Consider the following 18043-nt stretch of genomic DNA (forward strand, 5'->3'; position numbering starts at 1 on the left):
TTCCTGGACCAGGGCACGAACCCGTGTCCCCTGCATCGGCAGGCGGACTCTCAACCACTGCGCCACCAGGGAAGCCCTCTTTCTCATTCTTGTTCTTCCTCACTCCTTGCATTTGCTCTCAGTCTCTTACCCTCTTTTGTTCTCTCTCCCTCTCTTACACACACACAAACACACACACACACACACACACACACACACCCTCTTTCTTCAATGCCAAGCAACCCAAGAAAAGAAGCTGTTGGCATGCCTAACTTTACTAAACCTTAACTGGGAATGCCAGATTTTCCAAAGGTCTCTATCCACCATCCTCAGTGGTGTGCAGTAACTGGGCTCCATCCCTCTTACCATCGTCCCCCCTTATTCATGGGGGATACATTCCAAGATCCCCAGTGGATGCCTGGAACCGTGGATAGTACCGAACCCTATATATACCATAACGGGAGGGGGGAACTGTTGTATTGAAGGGCTACAGTTTTCCTTAATCACTGGGGTCTGGGAGAAACAAGGATGCTCTTCATACTGAGGATTCAAGGGATCCTATCATCAGTCATCGACTCTGATTTGGTTTCTTGTCTCAGGTCTCATTTTGTTGGCCAGACTTGCCCTGATACAGAAGTATTTTCTTTTCCTTGCCTTTATTGATAAAGCACAGTCTGGTTAGAAATCATCACAGATTTGTGAATGGGGGCTTCCCTGGTGGCACAGTGGTTGAGGGTCTGCCTGCTGATGCAGGGGACACGGGTTCGTGTCCCGATCCGGGAAGATCCCACATGACGCGGAGCGGCTGGGCCCGTGAGCCATGGCCGCTGAGCCTGCGCGTCCGGAGCCTGTGCTCTGCAACGGGAGAGGCTGCAGCAGTGAGAGGCCTGCGTACCGCAACAACAACAACAACAACAAAAAAAAAGGTTTGTGAATGGGCTTGCTCTGGGTACCTGTGGAATGTGGAATTTATCATCATTGCTAGTGATTCTTTTTGGGGAAGCTGTTTTAATGGAAATATCCCTTTTTCGCAGACACGACCATCTTAACGGGGATGTACTTGGTAATTTTGCATCATCCAAAAGGGCCTCCCACAAAAGTAAGCCCTTGCAGACTGTCCCAGGTGAAAGCCCTCCTGTGGCTCCTGCTTGGGAGAAGATGGACAAGCTTCAGTCATCAGAGCCTTCCTGGGACATGAAGAGGATGGGAGAGAAGATCAGGCCGAAGTCTGGCCTGATTGTCCGAGGCATGATGGCCGGGCCCATCGCCAGCTCCCCACAGGTGGGCTTGGTGCTCTTACTCTTATTATGAGCGTGGAAAGTGAGGACTGGGCAGGGCTTAAGGGGCTGCCTGGGTTTATCTGGGGGTACCCCACGAGACAGCTCAAGAAGGGAGGATCTGCGTGGTAGATGGCAAGAACATTGGCCTCTTTTTCCTCCCTGGCTCTACTGTCAGCGCTCTGGGGCCATGGGTAGGCCTCATCACCTCCCCTGCCTTCGGTTTAACTATCTGGTCAACCAGGTGGTTACCAGGTGGATTCTTTTGCAGAGTGAGAACACATCTACCCAGCTTTATCTTTGCCATTCAGGCGTGGGGGGACCCATCCCAGTCTAGAGGACATATTTTTTAAAAATCTTTTAACACATGATAGTGAGAAGGGAAAAAGAAATCCCAATCCTTATAGTTTTGTTTTGTTTTAAAAAAATTCTAAAAACTTAACACCGATGTTTTATAGTCTCCCTTAAGGCGGGGCCGTGGTAGGGTCCCATCAGGTGGGAGACTAAACCAAAGGAGAGAATGAATGTAAAAGGGGTTTGTAAAACAGAAGAGAAACAGAAAAACAAAGGAAGGTCAAATGCCGAACTCAAAGTAGAGTATCAGTCAAATCAGGGAGCCTAAGCCAACCAAAAATAGGTCATCTGTGTCCAGGCTGGTCACCTCCACCCTCACGTGTGGGTGTGGCTGCAGGTGCCAGCACTGCTCTCCCAATTCATCTGGAATCGGCAGCAAGCAGTGGACCTTCTCCCTGCCTCAGCCTACGTCCTGTGAGATTTTCGGACAAGGTCTTTGTTCCTCTTGGTCATGGTCTCGTTTGTTAGACCAGGTGTCTAAGATCCCTTCGAGATCTGGAATTTCATGGCTCAGTGATGGTCATGCAGTTGGGAAAGGGAAAAATATTTTAATAGTCTTTTCAGAAAACTAGGGGTATTTTTTAATATTACACCAAACCTAGACAAGTTTTTTTTTTTTTTTTTTTTTTTTATCCAGTTCACAAGGCTGGCTGTTCCCTCAAAAACAACCTGCTTAAAAAAAAAAAAAAAAAAAAAAAAAAACAACCTGCTTTTGGTCTAGATCAAGTATAGTTATCTGTCATTGTTCTGTCGATTAAAAACATGCACAACCTAAAAGTTAAGAATTACGTTTTATTTGATGGACTTGTTGAGGACTTAAGCCTGGAAGACAGCCTCTCAGATAATGCTGAGGGACTGCTCTGAAGAGGTAAGGGAGGAGCCAGGATATACAGGAGTTTTTGCAAGAAACCAGCTAGTAGGAACATCAAAAGATTACTGTTAATTAAAGAAAAACAGGGACTTCCCTCGTGGTCCAGTGGTCAAGAGTCCAGGCTTCCACTGCAGGGGGTGTGGGTTCGATCCGTGGTTGGGGAACTAAGATCCCACATGCCGTGTGGCGTGGCCAAAAAAAAAGAAAGAAAGGAAAAAAAAGAGAAAAACAGACATCTCAAGTTAATGAAGTTAGCACTTTTCTTTGTACAGGAAGATGCAGAGTCTGAGTTCATTTAAACCATTCCTTGAATACGCACCCTATCAATGGAAAAAAATGTTGCCTGCCATTTCAGTAAACAAAGGATGCGGCAGCCATCAAGCCATCGCACTGCAGTGGCCTGGTGGTGAGCCCTGAGGGAACTCAGGGTAGAAATAGGATGCCGACCATCAGACACTGCAGCCACCACCAACCCCCGCATAGTGCGCTCTGAGGAGACTCAGGATGTGCAAGCACAGGGTGCTGACCCCAGAGAGCTGAGGTGCGCATCAAAGGAATGATTTCAGTGAGCCTGACTTTTGCATCTTCTCATTTATAGAAAAGTACTAAATTCCTTAACTTGAGATATCTGGTTTTCTTTTTCTTTTTTTAAAAATTTTTTTATGTAGCAGGTTCTTATTAGTTATCTATTTTATACATATTAGTGTATATATGTCAATCCCAATCTCCCAATACATCCCACCCCCACCCCCCCACTACTTTCCTCTCTTGGTGTCCATACGTTTGTTCTCTACATCTGTGTCTCTATTTCTGCCCTGCAAACCGGTTCATCTGTACCATTTTTCTAGGTTCCACATATATGCGTTAATATACGATATTTGTTTTTTGCTTTCTGACTTACTTCACTCTGTATGACAGTCTCTAGGTCCATCTACCTCTCTACAAATGACCCAATTTCGTTCCTTTTTATGGCTGAGTAATATTCCACTGTATATATGTACCACATCTTCTTTATCCATTCATCTGTTGATGGGCATTTAGGTTGCTTCCATGACCTGGCTATTGTAAATAGTGCTGCAATGAACATTGGGGTGCATGTGTCTTTTTGAATTATGGTTTTCTCTGGGTATATGCCCAGTAGTGGGATTGCTGGGTCATATGGTAACTCTATTTTTAGTTTTTTAAGGAGCCATACGGTTCCTTAAAACATACTCTTCTCCATAGTGGCTGTATCAATTTACATTCCCACCAACAGTGCAAGAGGGTTGGTTCCCTTTTCTCCACACTCTCTCCAGCATTTGTTGTTTGTAGATTTTCTGATGATGCCCATTCTAACTGGTGTGAGGTGATGCCTCATTGTAGTTTTGATTTGCATTTCTCTAATAATTAGTGAGGTTGAGCAGCTTTTCATGTGCTTCTTGGCCATCTGTATGTCTTCTTTGGAGAAGTGTCTGTTTAGATCTTCTGCCCATTTTTTGATTGGGTTGTTTGTTTTTTTAATATTGAGCCGCTTGAGCTGTTTATATATTTTGGAGATTAATCCTTTGTCCGTTGATTCGTTTGCAAATATTTTCTCCCGTTCTGAGGGTTTAGACAAGTTGTTTCTTAATGTGGAACCTGAAACCATCCCAATGAACTTTTTCTACATATCAGTTTCCACTGGTTTGTCTTGAACTTTGAATGACTCTTTTACCACGGCATGGTTTAGTAACATGATGCATTGGGTCATGTGGAAATTATTGGTTTACTAAGTTATATGGATCTTCTGAACGTTGACACATTTCAATATACAAAAAAAAACACATAAAAAATTGCATTTGTTGATGTCACTATTCAACTTATCAGAAAGTTTTTGAGAAGCCCTCCAGTTCACAATGGCAAACACAGGTTTCCCCAGATTCTAATTTTTACCTGATGACTTGTATTTTATCACTGGCAACAGTGTATCATTTATGTTCCTTGATGTGACAGGCTCAATTTATTTTCAAGAAAATGCCTGCCAGATACTCAGTACTCAGTATTCAAATGCTGAATAACCACAGCTCATCTGTCAGTTGTTCCATGAAAAAACTAGCAAGTTTAGCTCACAACTCAGATGGCTGCATAAGTGCTTCTCCTGGTGACGGCCTCACCTTCTGCATCCCACAGAATGTTTATATATACCTCCCATTTTGTCACACAGACTGTTAAAGGGATGTATAACATAGGGTCAAGATTGAACACAATTAATGTTCGTTATGCTTCAGCATGGACATTCTTAAGTGAAATTAGCATTTCACTTATTTACTTTTATTGCAAGTGGTGTTAATACCTTGAGTACTGGTAAAGTTTGGTGCTGCTGCCTTGATTCGTGCTAAGGGCCAGCCAACAGTTTTTCCCACCAGTGCTTTGCACCATCAGTACAAATGTGGACACAGTGAAAAAGGCAAATCATCTTGTATTATTATTATGAAACTAATTTTGAGCTCCCTGAAAGGGTTTGGGGTTAGACCTGTAAGGTCGGTGGACTGCACTTTGGGAACTGGTGGACCAGATGAACACTAGGGTCCTGTCCTATCATGACTTTCTAATCATCAGGTCTGTGCGGTTCAGACCCCTTCATAACTGAGGTGTAAGGAAGATGGCTTGTGCCTACCTGCTTTACTGCTGAGAGATTGCTGCAGACTGTTCCCCAAAGGAGAAGTGATTGTTCTCGGAGGTGTTCTTTTCCCCTGGAGTATCTGAATCCCGTGAAGGACACAGAGGTAGAATTTCCCCAGGTGTTCTGTGGGCCTTTGAGTACCTTGGCCATACTTATTGGTTGCTCAAGAGAAAAGAGCAAGGTTGCTAGGTAGTGCATCACTAGGTATGGCATATGGATCAGCTCTGCACTTTTGAAGGACGAGTAAGAGGCTGGGTTCCCTGCCCTTGGCCGGAAGTTTGGGTCTCCTTGGGAAGAGAAAACATTGACTAATGTTTTCCTTGTTCTGTGGCAAGGGATGCCCTGGGTGGCTTTCGGAGGAGGTTTATAGTGCCTAGTAATTTCCACCGGGCGGGAATATGGCAGAATTAGCTGTTCTTTTTCTGGCACAGGCTTTACCATTTGGCCCAGGATTATTTCTGGAAATGCTGAGAGGTCCAGAATTTTAAACCCAGGAAGAGCCCAGCAGGTGTATTTTTGTCCCCTACCCCTACTCCTCTTCCTCAGATTGGTAACAACGTGAGTTCTCATTTCATTGGTTAATGATTGATAGTGAGAGAGGACATTTCTGTTGACCCCTCTGAAATTCCTTCATTTCAAAAAGTAAGCATTGCTTACTATGTATAGGTCACTGGGCTGGGAGCTCTGGGGACACCAGAGTTGAAGGAAGAATGGCCTCCATCACCTGGTCTACTGGCAGGGGGGGTTAAGGCCATATGTAAGTGGGGACGGGGGCCAAGATGCATAGCAGTAAGTAATATTTGCTGGTTGCTGTGCAGGGTTTGGCTCTGTGATGGTGCCTTACGTGGGTCTGGGTCTCTCCTTTGGTCCTCACCATGGTCTTGTGGGAGATCGGCACTGTAGGTCCCCAATCCCTCATCCAAAACCTTTGAGCAAATGTGTTTTGGAACGTAGATTTTGTTTTTAAACTTCAGAAAGGAAATACAATGCATAAACCACATACCACAGAACGCCTGCAGTAGGGTTTGGAGTAGCACCCCATAAATAAAACATTTCTGCAGCAAAACATATGAGTATTCACACTTAAAAAGGGACCTCAATGGAATTCCCTGGCGGTCCAATGGTTAGGACTCTGTGCTTTCACTGCCGAGGGCCCGGGTTCAATCCCTGGTCTGGGAACTAAGATCCCGCAAGCCACATGGCCAAAAAACCAAAAAAAAAAACAACAAAAAAACTCAAGAATGCAAGCAACCTACCTCATAAGAATGAAAAAGAATTTGCCATGGGGTTCCAAAAGAAATGGTCATTTTTTAGGGGTTTTGGGATTTAGGAATTATTGATAGCAGGTTGTGGACAGGTTATATTGCAGGTGGGGAAGTGAGGGACAAAGAAGTTCAATGACTGGTCACAGAGCACACGGCTGGCAGGGGGTGACACGGGAATTAGAACACAAGTCTGACCCTGGAGCTCTCTGTAAGGGGTATGACGGGGGGACCAAGGCATGCTCCTGGGATTTATGTGGATGGGGTTCTGTGAAAGCATTACAGAAGTGGTAGCCCCTGCGTGTCTCCTCAAAGGGTGGGTAGGATTTTAGGAGAAGGAGTTGAGGATGGGAAAGACATTCCTGGGGGAGGGAAGATCATGGGTACATGCTTGACGTGGGATATTTTCTCACCTCCCTCCAAGGGGATCCTCACCGCTGCTTCTGTCCTTGCTCTTTTCAGGATTCCCTCCGCAAACGCTCGCTGAGGCAGTCCCCGGCCTTGAGCAGCAGGACCCAACCCCACGAGGAGGGGAGCCTACAAGCGCCTGAGCTGTCTGCTCACACCCCAGCCTGTCCCCCGCCTGTCCCGCAGGAGGGCCCGGCTTCCAGCACCACCTCCACCCCCAGGAGCACCCTGGGCCTGCTCAGCCAGCTGACCTTGGAAAAGTGGAGAGCCTCGCCCAGCAGCCCTCCTCCCCTGCCAGGCAAAGGGCTTCCCCAGAGTGGGAGCGGCCGGTGGAGAGACCTTTCAGAGGACAGCCCAGCTGTGGACAGTGGCCTAGAGGCCGACAGGACCGCCTTGAATTTCTCCTTGTCCAGTGGGAATGCTCCGACGACCCAGGAGAGGCTGGAAAGAGTGTTCAAACGGCAGGGGAGCCAGCCCCCGGCCCTCAGGTGAGTGTGCTGTGCCCAGGTGATGGTTTTCGGACAACCGTCCAGTCCCGAGTGGCTCCTTGGGCTCTCCGAGCGAGGCTGTGAAGTAGGGGAGGTGATGATGGTCACTCCACCAGGGAGAAAGCAGCCCAGAGTGCACACACCAGGAGGCTTTGGGGGGGGCGGGTTTCTTTGGCCCTTCTTACTTCTTCTCAAGGGTCAGCCTGATATGGTACAAGAGATGCATCGAAGCCAGAGGTATGGTGGTGAATCAGTTCCCACAAGGCTCCTCTGGGGCGATTTTTTTAACCCTATCCTAAGTCCTTCGCTTTTATTCTTGCACAATAGACCTTGGTGATCCCTACACTGATTGTTCTTTGAATGTTAAACCAACCTTACATTTCTGGAATGAACCGCCCTTGGCTGTGACGCATTATCTTTGTATATATTGTTTGGTTTGACTTACTAATACTTTGTGTAGGGTTTTGTATATAAATTCATGAGGGAGGTTGGCTGGCAAATTTCCTTTCTTGTAACAACAGCCTTGTCAGATTTTGGTGTCCAGGATATGCTAGAAGTGGTCCCTCTTTTTCTTTATGGTCTTGAAGAGTTAGTGTGAGATTGGTGTTATTTCGTCCTTAAATATTTGGGAGAATTTTCTGGAGAAGTCTTCTGAGCATTGAGTTAAAAGGTTTTAAATTGTGGATTCAATTAAAAAAATTTTTTTAATTAAAATTTTATATTTCTTCTTGTGTCAGTTTTGGCAAGTTGTATTTTTCCAAGGAATTTAACCACTTAATTTATATTTTAACTTTACTGATATAAAATTGTGTAATTATACACAATTTTTCTTTATTGGAATAAAATTGCTTTACAATGTTGTGTTAGTTTCTGCTATACAATGAAGTGAATCAGCTATACGTATACCTATCGCCCCTCCCTCTTGGACCTCCCTTACACTCCCCCCACAACCCACCCATCCATGTTGTCACAGAGCACCGAGCTGAGCTCCCTGTGCTATATAGCAGGTTCCCACTAGCTATCTATTTTACGCATGGTAGTGTATATATGTCAACCCTAATCTCCCAATCCTCCCACCCTCTCCTTCCCACCCTGTGTCCAAATGTCCGTTCTCCATGTCTACGTCTCTATTCCTGCCCTGCAAATAGGTTCATCTGTACCATTTTTCTAGATGCCACATATATGTGTTAATATTCGATATTTGTTTTTCTCTTTCTGACTTACTTCAGTCTGTATGACAGACTCTAGGTCCATCCACATCTCTACAAATGACCCAATTTCATTCCTTTTTATGGCTGAGTAATATTCCATTGTTTATATGTACCACATCTTCTTTATCCATTCATCTGTCTTTGGACATTTAGGTTGTTTTCATGTCCTGGCTATTGTAAATAGTGCTGCAATGAACATTGGGGTACATGTGTCCTTGTGAATTATGAATATCCTCTTATTGTCCCTTTAAAGTCTGTAAGATCTGCAGGGATGTCTCTGTTTCCATTCCCGATACTGGTAATTTGTGTTCTGTGAATTATATGCTTTTTTCAAAGAGCTAACTTTTGGCTTTGTAGGTTTGTTTTCTAATTAATTGATTCCCACTCTTACTTTTATTCTTTCTTTCATTCTGCTTTCTTTGAGTTTAATTTGCTATTATTTTCTATTTTATTTTATTATTTATTTCTCTTTTGTCTTAAATTATTGATTCTCAGCCGCCTCCTCCTCCTTCTTCTTGTTCTTCTTCTCTTTCCTCTTCCTCTTATTCTTCCTCCTCGTCTTCTTTGGGCATTTCTTTTTTTTTTTTTTTTTTTTTGCGGTACGTGGGCCTCTCACTGTTGTGGCCTCTCCCGTTGCAGAGCACTGGCTCCGGACGCGCAGGCTCAGCAGCCATGGCTCACGGGCCTAGCCGCTTCGCGGCATGTGGGATCTTCCCGGACCGGGGCACGAACCCGTGTCTGCTGCATCGGCAGGTGGACTCTCAACCACTGTGCCACCAGGGAAGCCCTTTGGGCATTTCTGATTCTAATTTTTAGGGGACTTCGTGACTGCTATTTCAGGATTATTTTCAATATTTCTTACCTATAATTATTAATATTGAGTACTACCATTAATTGAGAGTTTACTTAGTGCCTGATACTATACTAGGCACTTTTCATATATTATTCTATTTCATACTTGAAAAAACCTGCAAGGAGGTATTATTATTCCTTAATTTACAGATGAGGGAATACAGACTCATAGAGGTTATCACTCCCAAGGTTGCCTAGCCAGGAAGTGAAGGAGCTGGGATATGAACCTAGGTGTTTCTGAGTCCAAAGCCCGTCATGCCTGTAAGCACCATCCTGTACTAGTTAGGTAATTGCGTTTTTGTTTGTGTTTGTTGTGTATGTTTTAAACACTAGTAATTTGCTTGGAGAATTTCTGCAGGGGTGGGTATAAGAAGTATTAGGCATCCTGGTTTGTAATACTGGCTTTTTAAGTCATTTACTGTGTGCCTAATATGTGCCAGGCACTTAGGCACTGGTAGTGCAAGGCAAGCTAAACAGATACAGTGTATTAACTCCCTTTGTGACCAGAGATAAGCTGGGCCTACTTTGCTTATACATTTTGTGACTATGTTATTTGATGTATATACACGTAGAATTCTTATAGCTTCCTGTCGGATAGACTTTTCTATCATTATGAGATCTCTCTTCATCTCTAATAATGCTTATTGCCTTAATGTCTATTTAGGTATAGCTACTTCAGCTTTCCTTTGATTAGTGTTTTCATGGTATATCTTTTTTTCCCTCTTTTTATTTTCATCCATTCTGTAGCTTTACATTTAAAGGTGCCAACCAAAAGTCTGTGCGGTTTACCAGGATCCTTCACCCTTTTAAAAAATAATTATTATAATTTATTTAAATTAAAATAAAATAAAGCAAAACAAAACAAAACCAGTTTACCCATTTCTCCCACCTTCTACCCACCTCAGCTTTCTTCTTTTGTAATATCTTTTAAGGCTACAAATTTCCCTCTAAGTAATGCTTTGTATCCCAGAAGTTAATAAATTATATAATCATATAATTTAGCTTAAATGTTTTCTAATTCCCATTGTGATTTATTCTTTTGACCTGTGGGCTATTTAGACATGTATTGACTAATTCACAGCATTTGGGCTACTTTTCTGGTTATCTGTTTGTTTTTGATTTCTAGCTTATTTCTACTTTAGTCATAATATATTCTGTATGATTTCAATCCTTTGATATTTGTTGAGATTTCTTTATGGTCTAGTATATATTTAAAGCTTATCTCTTATAACCAGCATATATGTGGATTTTTAAAAATCCAGTCTGATAATTTTTTGTTTTAGCTGGAATAATTATTGCATTTACATTTTCCTTTTGCTTGAAGAACTTTCTTTAGTATTTCTTTAGCAGGTATATTACAATAAATTTTTTTTTTCAGTTTTTGTTTGGTAATGTCTTTATTTTTTCTTTATTTTTGAAGGATATTTTCAGTGGGTATAGAATTCTAGATTGGTGGCTTATTTTCTTTTCAGCACTTTAAGTATTTAATTCCATTATCTTACCTTAGTCTTTCATTATCTCTATTGATAAATAAGTTGACATTTTTTATTACTACTCTTTTGAAGGTAATGTGTCTTTTTTTTAACCTCTGACTGCTTTTTAATTTTTTTTTTGCTCCTTCTCATTCTTTAATTTTCAACAGTGTTACTATGATGTGCCTAGAGGTGGTTTTCTTTGACGTTTCCGTTAGTATATGTAGAGCTTCCTCAGTTTGGGGTTGATAGCTTTCATCAGTTTTGAAAATTATTGTCTGTTGTCTTCTCAAATATTGCTTTTATCCCATCCTTTCTTTTCTCTCCTGGTACTCCAGTTATACATATATTACTACATATTTTCACTGTTCTATAGGGTTTAAAAAAATATTCTTTCCTATGTTTTCCATCTTTTTCTCTCTCTGTACTTTAATCTAGATATTTTCTCTTGCTCTATCTTCTGGTTCATGTTTTTTCTCTTTTGCCATGCTATTAAATATATATAATAATATATTACTTTCAGTTATTTTTCAGTTTTATAATTTCTGTTTCTTTGTAAAAAGTAGATATCAGTCTTTTGTGAGATTCTTCATCTTTTATTTTCTTGAGCACATTATTCATAGTCATTTTAAAGTTGCTGTCTGGTAACTTCCATATCTGGATCACCTATAGGTCTATTGATATTGTCTTTTTTCTTTTGGGTTTTGATAATTTCGTCCTGTTTCTTTGCATTTCTGATAATTTTGATTCAATTCCAGACATTGCATGTGAATAATTGTAGAGGCTCTGGTTAACATTACCTTCCTCCGAAGAGGATTTAATTTTCTTTTGGTAGATATTAATCTTTTGTTAGTTTTAGACTTTGTAAAATATCTTTTCCTTTGTTGGACAGAAATTCTTAATTTTGGCATAATTAATCAATCTCTTGTTTGACATACGATTTACATTTTTGCATTTTTTCTTTATTAAGTCCTTTCTTTCCTTTAGGTTTCCATGGTATTCTCCTGTATTTTTTCTATTAATTTTGTAATTTTAGCTTTCACATTTAGGTATTTAATCTTTTGTATTTGTTAGGTCGAAAGACTCACTTTTATTTTTCTCCATATAGTAAGACAGTTTTCCTAGCACCACCTACTCTACAATTTGTTCTTTACCCCATGCCTTGATTCTTTTCTAATTTCCTGTATAGATTGTCCAGCCAGTGCAATAACAGTTCTGTATATTCAGAACTTCTTCCCCATTCCTTTTTCTAACTACGATTGCTGCAAAATTGCAGAGACCTTATACAGGAAATCATCAGAAATCATAATCCATCCTGGTGCCTTTTAGGGTATCCACAGAGACACTCTATAGAGAACAGCCTTATCTACTTATTAGTTTTTAAACTAGAAATGGTGGGACTGGCTTTACATTAAACAAATATATATATATATTTTTGTTGTTGTTGTTGTTGCTGTTTGTTTGTTTTTCGGTACGCAGGCCTCTCACTGTTGTGTCCTCTCCCGTTGCGGAGCACAGGCTCCGGACGTGCAGGCTCAGCGGCCATGGCTCACGGGCCCAGCCGCTCCGCGGCATGTGGGATCTTCCCGGACCAGGGCACGAACCCATGTCCCCTGCATTGGCAGGCGGACTCTCAACCACTGCGCCACCAGGGAAGCCCTAAACAAATATTTAATATATATATTTTAAAAGAATCATGACCATCTGACAATATTTTAAGGTTGCAGCCATGCACAAAATATACTAGCTCTCTCTTGTGTTTCATTGGTCATGACCATAGCTTTTATTACTATGGCTTTGTAGTTATAACCTGGTATCTTGGTAGGGTCAGTTCCCTACAGACCTTTCTTTCAGGATTGACATAGCTATTTACAGATCTTTATTCTTTTTTTTTTTTTTTTTTTTTGCGGTACGCGGGCCTCTCACTGTTGTGGCCTCTCCCGTTGCGGAGCACAGCCTCCGGATGCGCAGGCTCAGCGGCCATGGCTTACGGGGCCTAGCCGCTCCGCGGCATGTGGGATCTTCCCGGACCGGGGCATGAACCCGTGTCCCCTGCATCGGCAGGCGGACTCTCAACCACTGCGCCACTAGGGAAGCCCCAGATCTTTATTCTTTATGTAGACCCTTTTGCCTGTTCACCCAACATGTCTAACTTATTTCTACAAGAGGGATAACTGGTTTGTCCCTTTGCTGTAAAGGCCTTGCTCTCAAACCATCTCATGAGTGTCTCTTTCTTGTCAATCAGGTGTTTTATACTCATGGTGGTTTTCTCTGACTAACTTCACCTCCACCCACTCACCTGTAGCCTATTTTATTGTTATCACAGCACCTATCATACCCTGAAATGGGCTCTGGAGTCTGATGACCTGGACTGGCAAACCACCTCTGTCCTTTATAACCACTGTGGCCTTAGGCCCTTGAAAGATGGTATGGACTTTGTCTTAGAGGAGGAGGAAGGTAGCAGGTAAATGTGCTGCCACAGACCCCTCCCTCAGGACCAGGCGAGGTATGACCAGGAGTGCTTACCATGTGATAATAGCGTTGATCTTTATGTCAGTGAATGTTTTGGGAGCTTTGTTGTTTACCCACTACTTATTCCCTCTATGCTCAGCACCATGCTAAGCACACGTGTGTATTATCTCGTTTGCTCTTTACGATAATCCATTCAGGTGGGTATTATTGGTTTTCTTCCCGGGGCCGGGGAGGTTCTCATTAAATAGTATTCTTCTCCTCCTGAGTTCTGAACAAATTGCCAAGGAAAACAAAGGATATCAACTAGATTGGGGTAAAATACATATCATCTCTGTGATTGATAAAGGGAAGGTAGGAGACACAGCAAATCATGAGGCCTGGTGGGCCCAGAGCTGGACAGACTTCTCCACCTCATCTCAGGCCCAGGACCATGTGGTGGGAGGGGCCCGCCCCTAGAAGAGCAGCTCACTCCCAGAGGAGAAAGGGTGCAGGTGAGCCTAGTGCCCCTCTTTCCTTTCTTTTCCAAATTAACCAATCAGGTCACACATCCTCCCTCAGGATGGAGTGAATAAAAAGAAAGAGAGTAAAGGTCTACAGGGTAGACTAGTAGAACTCCTTCCAAACTCCCAGGAGACACTGGGAGTTGAGAACGAGCATCCTCCCACCCCAGCAATTATTATTCCATTTTAGATGAGGAAACTGAGGCACAGAGAATTAAAGGAACCTGTCAAGATTCTGGGTAGATGCAGGCTTAAGGGCCCACAGTTTGGCAAATGGAATATGGGCTGGATTTCAGCAGTCTCTCATCCCCTCAAGTTAGGCAGCTTTGTGCAGTGCACATACTACCCAACTGTATGTGGCACCCTTGGCTTGAAACCAGGGCCAAAGTAATCCCACTTGCTGAAACTACCTACCTCCTGCCCTTCCCAATACCCCTCCAACAGTCTTGTCTGCCCATCACTTGTTTTTTTCATTCAATACAGTAAGCATAGGTCTGAGACCTAGTGTGTATAAGATCCTGTGAACTCTTCAGGTGAGAGAGTCGTGTGCATATGTAATTCTTTTAAAACATGATGACTGACGGTGAGATGACAGCAGAGCTGGCTTGCATGCATGGCACATGCTGCATCCCTCAGCCCTAATGAGGCTGGAGGAAAGGTGGCTACTGGGAGCCTTTACTGGGCCTTGCAACATCAGGTTTAGGGATGGCCATGGAAGTCACACCTGGGGGCGGGGGAGTGAGCATGTGTCCTGGGAGAGGGGGCAGGTGGAGGACGTGACCTGCTGAGATGTCAGGGAACATGAGTATATGTGCAGTCAGGCCCTTCTGACACTAACTCCTTAGATCTGACGCAGTTGCTGAGGGAACTGTTTTCTGCTGTGATTTTTGTTTTTCTTGTGTCCTTTGATCTTAGAAGATGCTTAGAAAATGTCACCTTCTCACTGTTGTGGCACTTTGGGGCCATTTGTCCCTTGTCACTGGCTAGTCAGGGCTGCCCTTGTTGGATTCCTCTCACAATCAGTCAGATCCACTGGGCCTCTGGCCCTGACCTGGGTGGTCCTGTAACCCTGGCCTCACTCTGCTTCCTCTATACCTTTGCGTATCTTGCTATCACCTACACACCTGGCCCAGACTAGGCCCTCTAGAAACCTCAGGCGCAGGCCTGAGAGCATCGGAGCAGTGATTCTTTACTTACAAGTCCCGGAACCCGGTCTGCCAAGCCTGTGGCTCCCCAGGCGGCACTTGGTGGAGGTTGATAGTCTGGTTGGGGGCAGCCTCACTTGCGGTGCTTATGCTCTCTTGGGGCCTGATGGCCTGTCATTTGTCAGAGTCCCTCAGAGTGAATCCTTGGGGTTTCTCATGGCCACGTGGACCCTGCTGTGGTTGAGTTTCTGCATGTTAGTTCAAAACACATCATGCCGGGCATTTTGACAATAAGAACTAGCTTCAGGGCTTCCCTGGTGGCGCAGTGGTTGAGAGTCCGCCTGCCGATGCAGGGGACACGGGTTCGTGCCCCGGTCTGGGAGGATCCCACATGCCGTGGAGCGGCTGGGCCCGTGAGCCATGGCTGCTGAGCCTGCGCGTCCGGAGCCTGTGCTCCGCAATGAGAGAGGCCACAATGGTGACAGGCCCGTGTACCGCAAAAAAAAAAAAAAAAAAAAGAACTAGCTTCCACTTATGTTTTCCAGATGTGTGTGGGCTGCAGAAGCTGCACCCACGTACGTATTGCCCAGTCTCCTTTGGAAACATGGGTGTGATCAGTGTCATGAAGTTGAGAAGAGTTGTTGGCCTCCCTTGGGAGTTCAACCCATGGCAGTGGCCCAGCAGCAGTGTCTAGCTTCTGGAAGATAGAGGTCAGAATTGGGTCTCGTTGGGCTGAAATCAGCATGTTGACCGGGCTGTGGTCCTTCTGGAGGCTCTAGGGGAGAATCTGTTTCCTTGTCTTTTCTAGCCTTTAGAGACTGCCCACATGCCTTGGCTTGTGGCCCCTGTTTTCCGTCTTCAAAGCCAGTAATGTGAGCCGGGTCCTTCTCAGACTCTCATCTCTCTGATTGTCCCTTTCTCCCTTTTCTGCCTCCTTCTTCCCCTTTGAAGGACCCCTGTGGTTCCATTGTGTTCACCTGGATAATCCAGGGTAGCCTCCCCATCTCAGGGTCAGCTGACCAGCAACCTTATCTCCACTGACCAGCAACCTTATCTCCAGGAATTCCCTTTCCATGTAACCCAACATGTTCACAGGTTCCAGGGCTTAAGACAAGGGCATCTTTAGGGGTGGGCATCATTCTGCCTGCCACAGAGGGCAACTGTTTTTTTCTTGCAGTGTTTAAAATCCTTTTTGGTCTCATGATTTTTAAACTGTTTACTTTTACCCTCTCCCTTTCTGCCACTCCCAGGAGAAATTTTGTTGTTTTCACCTTATCCAGCCATTCTCCCCTGCTTGTCTGACTGTCTTTATGTCTCTCTCTTTTTCATGTGGGTCATGTGTGGGAAGGGAACCAGGAAGACCCACGGCTGCACGGTCTCTGGGAGCTGCGAGATTAGGCGTGTAGAAGATGTCTGGCTATGTGGCTGTCATGGTGTATCCAGTGAGCTCAGGGCAGTTGTGAATTTCATGAGCATTGATGGATTTCACCCTGGGGAAGGTGGATGTTTTCCCAGAACACAAGCTTAAAGTGTGATAGAATCCATGGAATTGAAGTTTAATTTCGTTGGATTTTTTAAAAGATGTTTTAAATTGGGTGTTTTGAAAGCAGAGTGGAATAGATGTTGCTTTAGAATCTGTCTCGATTCTTAACCGTATAGTTTGTCAGGGCTGGAAAGATCCTTAGGATCCAAGCCCTTCATTTGGCAGTTGGGGAACAGCGCCCAGGGAGCAGAGGGGAAATGGCTCACCTGAGCTCTTGCAGGTGTCATATGGTCCTTTCGTAAGCTCTGTTTTCACTGTCTGGCTGTGTTTAGAGCTTTTGCTCGAAATATGTATGGTCTTTCCTGTACTCAGTATAAGCCTGCAGCACAATCGTCATCCATCCTCACACAGCAATCCCTTGGTTTTGGAGAGGCTTGATTTCAAACGCTGAGCTCATGGAGTTTGTCCTCAAAAAATCCCCATCAATTCACAGAAACATCCATTTATTCAATTAACTTATTAACAAGTTTTTAATGAGTGCCGTAGTGTGTCAGAGCCAGCTTGTACTGGCTCACGGACCTGATCGTTGCCATGTCTTCCTGACGTCAATGTGGTAGCTTGAAATTGGTCATGGTAGGAATATTTACACCATGGAAATTGGCAAATGCTGCAAATGAGCATCCCCCTTCCCTGGAGAGCCGGTTGTTAACTTCTACCAGCACGCCACCCGTGATGGCCTACTATGTGCCAGATGCAGTTCTAGCCACTGGGGATTCCACATGGATGAAGGACCAAGTCTCTGCCCTCTTGGAGTGTATACTTCTGATGGGGAGAGGCAGCCCATGACATCAACCCAGTGAGTGAATATATAACACACCTGGGTGCCACGAGGAAAAGTAATTCAGGGAAGTGTGATGGGGAGCCCTGGGTTTGGGGCTACTGTTTTACAAAGGGAAAGCTGGGGAAAACCTTTCTGAGAAGGTGACGTGAGAGGAGACCAGAAGGAAGACAGGGAACCAGCTTTTTTTTTTTTTTTTTTTTTTTTTTTGTGGTACGCGGGCCTCTCACTGCTGTGGCCTCTCCTGTTGTGGAGCACAGGCTCCAGACGCGCAGGCTCAGCGGCCATGGCTCATGGGCCCAGCCGCTCTGCAGCATGTGGGATCTTCCCAGACCAGGGCACGAACCCGTGTCCCCTGCATCGGCAGGCGGACTCTCAACCACTGCGCCACCAGGGAAGCCCAGGGAACCAGCTTTTGATCCCTGGGAGCAAATGCAAAGAGAGCAGCTGTGCACAGGCCCTGGGGTGGGAACAGGGTGCTTGTTCAGGCTGAGTGGATGAGGGGGAGAGGCGGAGAGGGAGGGGGAGAGCGAGCAGGGGCCTGGAGGCTGCTGAAAGTGCTGGCTTTGCCTCTAGGTGGTGCAGGAGCCCTTGGAGGTCGGGCAGAGGCACGGCCTTCTGTGACTTGTGCTCAGCCGGATCCCTCTGGCTGCCGGGTTGGGGTTGAGAATAGATTCCTGGAGACAAGGCTGGCAGCAGGGGGACCAGGCAGGGGGCGACTGCAGTCGTCTGGAGGAGAGCTGATGGTGGCTTGAATCAGGCAGGGTAGTGAAGGTGGCGAGATGTGGGC

The 18043-nt window shown here is 44.6% G+C and overlaps 1 protein-coding gene across 2 annotated transcripts in view; it reads left to right on the forward strand.

Annotated features, from left to right (window-relative positions):
* MINDY4 (MINDY lysine 48 deubiquitinase 4) overlaps positions 1 to 18043 on the forward strand; it is a 113891-nt gene that overhangs the window by 13149 nt on the left and 82699 nt on the right. For both annotated transcript variants that reach the window (XM_065884474.1, XM_065884476.1), the window contains exons 4-5: positions 1014 to 1260; positions 6847 to 7280. In XM_065884474.1, coding sequence (XP_065740546.1) covers positions 1014 to 1260; positions 6847 to 7280 — 681 coding nt within the window. The remainder of the gene's footprint in view (positions 1 to 1013; positions 1261 to 6846; positions 7281 to 18043) is intronic.

The sequence above is a fragment of the Phocoena phocoena genome, chromosome 9 (assembly GCF_963924675.1).
Source record: "Phocoena phocoena chromosome 9, mPhoPho1.1, whole genome shotgun sequence".
Taxonomy (NCBI): domain Eukaryota; kingdom Metazoa; phylum Chordata; class Mammalia; order Artiodactyla; family Phocoenidae; genus Phocoena; species Phocoena phocoena.